The sequence below is a fragment of the Carlito syrichta genome, unplaced genomic scaffold (genome assembly GCF_000164805.1).
Source record: "Carlito syrichta isolate Samal-C Ts95f unplaced genomic scaffold, Tarsius_syrichta-2.0.1 Scaffold309897, whole genome shotgun sequence".
Taxonomy (NCBI): domain Eukaryota; kingdom Metazoa; phylum Chordata; class Mammalia; order Primates; family Tarsiidae; genus Carlito; species Carlito syrichta.
Window position 1 is genome coordinate 70,810 of NW_007253993.1, and position 6,103 is coordinate 76,912.

At 48.9% G+C, this 6,103-nt stretch overlaps 1 protein-coding gene across 1 annotated transcript in view; it reads right to left on the reverse strand.

Annotated features, from left to right (window-relative positions):
• Positions 1–3,185: 3,185 nt before the first annotated feature.
• Positions 3,186–6,103, reverse strand: part of OTOP1 (otopetrin 1) — a 29,763-nt gene continuing 26,845 nt past the window's right edge. The window contains exon 8 of the mRNA XM_021717642.1: positions 3,186–3,356. Coding sequence (XP_021573317.1) covers positions 3,186–3,356 — 171 coding nt within the window. The remainder of the gene's footprint in view (positions 3,357–6,103) is intronic.

Consider the following 6,103-nt stretch of genomic DNA (forward strand, 5'->3'; position numbering starts at 1 on the left):
CCCGGGTTAATTTTTTATTTATTGTAGAGATGAGGTCTCGCCAAGTTGCCCAGGCGGGTCTTGAACCCGCGGGCTCAGGCAATCCACTCACCTCGGCCTCCCAAAGCGTGGGATTACAGGCTGAGCCACCAAGCCCGGTCTACAGCATTACTTACAATAGCAAGAACATGGAACCAACCAAGCTGTCCATCAGAAGAGGACTGGATAAAAAATGTGGTACATATATACAATGGAATATTATGCAGTCATGAAAAAGGACAAAATTATGAACTTCACAGCAACTTGGATGGACTTAGAGACTATAATACTGAGTGACCTATCACAGAAACAAAGAACCGAGTATCACACGTTCTCACTCATAAGCGGACCTTGAACAACTCTCAGACTGTAAGAAAGGGATTGGCCATAGTGGGAAACTGCCAGGGGAGGGGGGGCACACCTCATCAACAAGGGTACCTGCATAACAAACATTTGTATACCCAACTCTGAATTGTACCCCACATAGTTACAATAAAAAAAGTTTTTAAAAATAAAATAATAAAAAAATAAAGTGCAGATTCTTGGACCCCACTCCAGACCGACTGAATCTGAGCTTCCACCCGGGAGGGCAGAAATCTTAGCAAGCTTCCCCAGATGATTTGCATGATGCCATGGGACCCAAAAATAGGTAAGAAGCACCCTGATGTATTAAAAGGAAGAAAGCCAACTACATACAAATTCAGCGTAAATAAACATATCAAATATTAAAAAATTTTTAAATATATAAACTGTGTGCATGTGGTTTGTGTGTACTGATAGGTACCTAGATACCAAACACTGACAACTATCACCCTAGATCAGTTTCTCAACCTCGGCACTACTGACGTTTGGGGCCAGATGACTGGAGTGGGGCCGTCCTGTGCATTGCAGGATGGTCCAACGAGCCCTGGTCTCCACCCTAGATACTGGTAACACCCCAGCGTGGTAACAATAAAAAACGTGTAGCACAACAGGGTGACTATTGTGAACAATAATTTATTGCATCTCTCAAAAGAGTGAATTGGAATGTTCCTAACACAATGCAACGAAACCTGCCTGAGGTGATGGATATCCCAAATACGCTTATGTGATCATTACACTGAATATGTTTGTGTCAAAATAGCACATGTACCCCATAAATATGGGGTTTTGTTTTGCTTTGTTTTGTTTTGGTACATATGCCAATTTTTTAGCTTTTTTCTAAAGTGAACATAAAGTATTTTACTCATGTAAAAACACTTGGTGTTTCCTAATGGCCCACTGACTGTGCTATTAAAGTATATTCAAATGAAAAGATATTCACAAGCTGGGCTCCGTGGCTCAGGCTGTAATCGCACGCCTTTGGGAGGCTGAGGTGAGTGGATTGCCTGAGCCCGCGGGTCGAGGCCCACCTGGGCAGCGAGACCTCATCTCTACAATAAATCAAAAAATCAGCCGGGCGTGGTAGCGCATGCCTGTAATTCTGGATACTTGGAAGGCTGAGGCGGAAGGATCACCAGAATCCAGCAGGTCGAGGCTGCAGTGGCCGGGAGCGGCCACTGTACTCCAGTCTGGGCGACAGAGTGAGACTCCAACTCAAAAAAAAAAAAGAAAAAGAAAAGATATTCATAGTACTATTTACAGTAAGTCAATTCATTTTATTTTGATTAAAACTAGCAATAGAAAAACATATATGAAGGCCTCAAAAATGTCAATATTTCCTTAGTTGCCTTTAAAATATTTATAACCTTTGGACTAAACTTCCTAATTTTAATAACATATCATAAAGAGACAATTCTAAATATAAGAAATAATTTACAAATATTGTTGATTTTTGTAGTTACTTATAAAAACAAAAAGTTATAAACACTATAAAACCAGCAATACAAAACTAAGTTAATTATGGTACTTTCACATGATAGACTATAATACAGTATTAAAATGATGTTTTTAAAGAGTTTATAACAAAGTGGGGGAAAGGTTTTACCATATTGTTAAGTGGGGAAAAAAATCTGAATACAAAATCAAATATGTACATCATCAATAATGATAATAAAAAGAATCTTAAACATTAACATGGTCAAAAGAAATATACCAAGATGTTAAAAAGGCACTGTGAATTGGACAATGGCATCATAGGTGACTTTTTTCTCTCCACTCTTCTGAAATATCCAAATATTCTATAACAAGCATGTATGCATTTATAGTGAGAGAGTGAACAGTAAAATTTATTTTTTCAGAAGCTTTTCTTAGAGAAACGATTTTTATTTAAAAAAAAAAAAAAAACTTCAAAACGGGGCCAGACACAGTGGCTCATGCCAGTAATCCCAGCACTTTAGGAGGTGAAGGTGGGAGAATCAATTGAGCCTAGGAGTTTAAGACCAGCCTGAGCAACAGAGAGAGAACTCATCCTAACAAAAAGACAAAAATTAGCCAGGTGTGATGGCATACACCTACAGTCCCAGCTACAGCTACTTGGGAGACTGAGGTGGGAGGATTGCTTGAGCCCAGGAGGTCGAGGCTGTGGTGAGCGGGGATCATGCCACGGCATTCCGACCTGGGCGACAGTGAGACCCTGTCTCAAAACAAACAAACAAACAAACAAAAACACTAGAAAATGATCACAAATAAAATGTGCTGAAATATCAGGTAAGAAATATGTCTTTATAGTCATCTGTATACATATTTGCATCCGGATGATAAAAGTAACTTTGCTCAGAAATTAGCCCCAGTCAGAAACAACAATATAAATGAAATATGATGGTATCTACATTCATCAAAATTCAAGAGTGATTACCATGCAGGTGGTCAGGATAGGATTGCACAGAGTCACATAAGTTACAAACAGAAAATGCTTTCTATGAAAAACAAACTGGATAAACGTTTTTCCAGCCTGGGATCATATTCTTCTGAAGCAGAGGGTCTCATTTAGAAGAACATAAAATCACTGGGGTTTGATTAGGATTAGTTAACCAAGGACAGATTTCAGCCACCTCATGGATTTTGATCTTCCTTGTTTACATCCATTAAGAGAATGGTCAACCCCAGCCCACAGGAAACACAATCTTTGCAGACAAAAGGCGGCCTTTCTCATATTTGTCAGGCAATATTTGCCCAACCTGGCCATTCCCAGGTGGCTCCGATGCAGTCCCTTGTTGGCTGTCTCCTGGGGCTCTTGTGGACCCAGGCTATATCTTACAATAGACCTCAAAGAGGGAGGCAGCTGCGTGCATTCGGTAGAAAATAGAAAAAGGCATGGCCAGGTTGACCACAATTATCCAGGGTTCAAAGCCAAAGACAATTTCCTCCAGTCCGTTGTCATACTCAGGGCGGCAGCCGAAGGCAGGAGGTATCCAGAGCTGCAAGAGAAGAGGAGACGGCCTGTCATGGTGAGCAGCTGCCCAGCCACCCAGGAGGCGCCTTCGGACCCCAGCGCGAGTCGGAGCGAGAGGAGACTCCGCACAGCGTTTCTCACCGCCACGGAGCCCGGCCCCGCCCCCTCTCCACCCACCCACCCCTCTCACACCACGTCCCGAACGGAAGCTTCTGAACCCATCTGTCTCTCAGCCCCCAGCCTCAGTCTCCTCATCTGTGAGGTGGGGATACCGGCACCTGCTGAGAGGCTTCCATGCGAGAAACGTGAGAACTGAGCCTGCAAAACTGGAAGCAGCGACCTATCACCTGTGCGTTCATGGGACCTACACACTGGCTCCTCGTCTCAACCTCTTCCTTCCCGGTTCCCTCCCCCCTGCACCCCCCAATTCTGATGTCAAGACTGTGCAGCGGGGCCCTGGGCCAGCTGCCTTCGGGCTGCATGCTGCTGCAGGTTCCCCCATCCCCACCCCGTGGCAGGCGACCCCAGGACGGCCTGCAGGGGGTCCCCAGCTCCTGGAGCCACGCCCGTGCAGTCCCCTCCCCAAGTGCGGCCGAACCTAGCAACTGCCCCCCTTCTCCTCCTCCTCCTCCTTCCTCTCCCCTCCTCCTTTCCGTCTTCCTCCTTCTTCTTCTTTCTCTCCTCCTCCTCCTCCTCCTCCTCCTCCTTTTTCTTTTGTGGAGATGAGGGATCACCACGTTGCCCACGCTGGTCTCGAACTCCTGGCCTCAAGCAGTCCTCCCACCTTGGCCTCCTAAGGTGCTGGGACCACAGGCAGGAGCCACCACACCCAGCCAACTTACCTCTAGTCAACAAAATACGGCAAAAGTCATGGGAAATCCCTTCCGAGATGAGGCTGCCAGAGGTCTGCTATCCATCTTGCTTATCCTCTCTCCAGGAGAGGAAGCCAGCCGCCATGGCACGACCCACAGGGCCCATGCAGAGGCCATGTGGCAGGGAGCCAGGGAGGCCCACAGCCAGCAGGGAGCTCAGACCCTCGGTCCAACGTCCCACAACTGAATCCTGGCAAGAGCCACAGGAGGGAGTTTGGAAGCAGAGCCTCGCCCCCCGCTTCTTTCAAAGTCAGTCCTTGAGAAGCCTGCAGCCCTGGCCGACAGTTTCAGCCCGGAAGTGCTTACCCAGTTCAGCTGCACTACGAGCCTTTTCCTAGCTTTTAAAGAACCTGCGCATCCGTGCGTGTGGCACCCACGAAGGGAGGGTCCCGGAACCAATCCCCCTCAGGTACTGAGAGACGACTGTAGCTCTCGCCCACCGGCCGTGCCACTCGCGGCCACTTCAGGGGCTCTCCCACCCCTTCCGCCAGCTCTCCCCAGTCTCCTTTGCGGTTTCGCCCTTTGCTCCGCCTCCTAGTGCCGCCGGTGCCAGGGCTCACGCCTGGGGCCCTTCTCGTCCCTACGGCGAGCGCGCTGGAGCTCTCGCCCCATCCCGGGCTGTCGGCCCCTCCCTTCCCCATCGAAGCCTCAGCCTGGACCGCGCTCAGGACGCTCCTGTTTTCCACTGGAGACCTGAGTGTCTGAAACGCCTCCCGGACTCCGCTCGCCTTCCGCATCCCCCCGTCCGGTCAGCAACCTCCTCCTCCTGGGCGCTCTCGGCACCAGGGGTCCTCTTGGCTTCCCTCTCACTCTCATCACCACCCCCACCGCCATCTTGACTTGCACCTCGAAAGCAGTATCTTCAGTCCACCGTGACTCCCCGCCTCCACCCGTCCAGCCAGCCCCTCTCACCCGGGCCATCGCGGGGCCTCCTCCGTGGTCTCCATGCTCACGCTATTGCCCGGACAGGCTATTCTCTATGCGGTTGCCACATCACCCTTTTTTCTTCTTTCGAGGCGGTATCACTATGTCACGCAGGCTGGAGTGTGGTGGCATGCACCATAGCCTCAACCACCTGGGCTCAGGTGGTCCTTCTGCCTCAGCCTCTGGAGTAGCTGGGACCACAGTCGCACACCGCCACGGTAAGGCTATTTTTTTTATTTTTGTAGAGACGAGGTCTGGCTATGTTGCCCGGGCTGATCTCAAACTCCTGGGCTCAAGCAGTCTTCCACCTCAGCTCACAAAGTGCTGGGATTACAGGCATGAGCCACCACACCAGCCAAGACTAACCTTTTGGAAATCTGATCATGCCCCTGCCCTGATTAAACCCTCCAAATCTTCCCAGAATATTAAAAATGAAATTGGCGAGTGCAGTAGTGTGTTCCTATAGTTCTGGCTACCTGGAAGGCTGAGATGGAAGGATCACCTGAACCCAGCAGGTCAACACTGTGGTGACTGTGAGCGTGCCACTACACTCCAGCCTGGGCAACAGAGTGAGACTCTGACTCAAAAAAAATAAAAAGGAAGAAAGAAAGAAAAGAAAAAATAAAATCCACACTCCTACATGGGATTATAAAGCCCTCTGGAAGCTGATTTCAAACCACCCTTCACCCCTTCTTCCCATGTGGCCCCAGTCACGAGACCCTTCCTCCTCTTCCTCAAACCAGATCAGCTCACTCTCACCTGGGGTTTTTGCACCATCTGTTCCCTCTGTCTGGAGCACGTGTGGCCAGCCCCTCCCTGTCTTGCGTCATCATTCAGAGAGGCCTTCCTGCCCAGCTGGTCCTTCTGATTAAAAATGGCCACCCTAGCTGGGCTCGGTGGCTCAGCCTGTAATCCTGTGCTTTGGGAGGCTGAGGTGAGTGAATTGCCTGAGCCTGCGGGTTCGAGACCCGCCTGG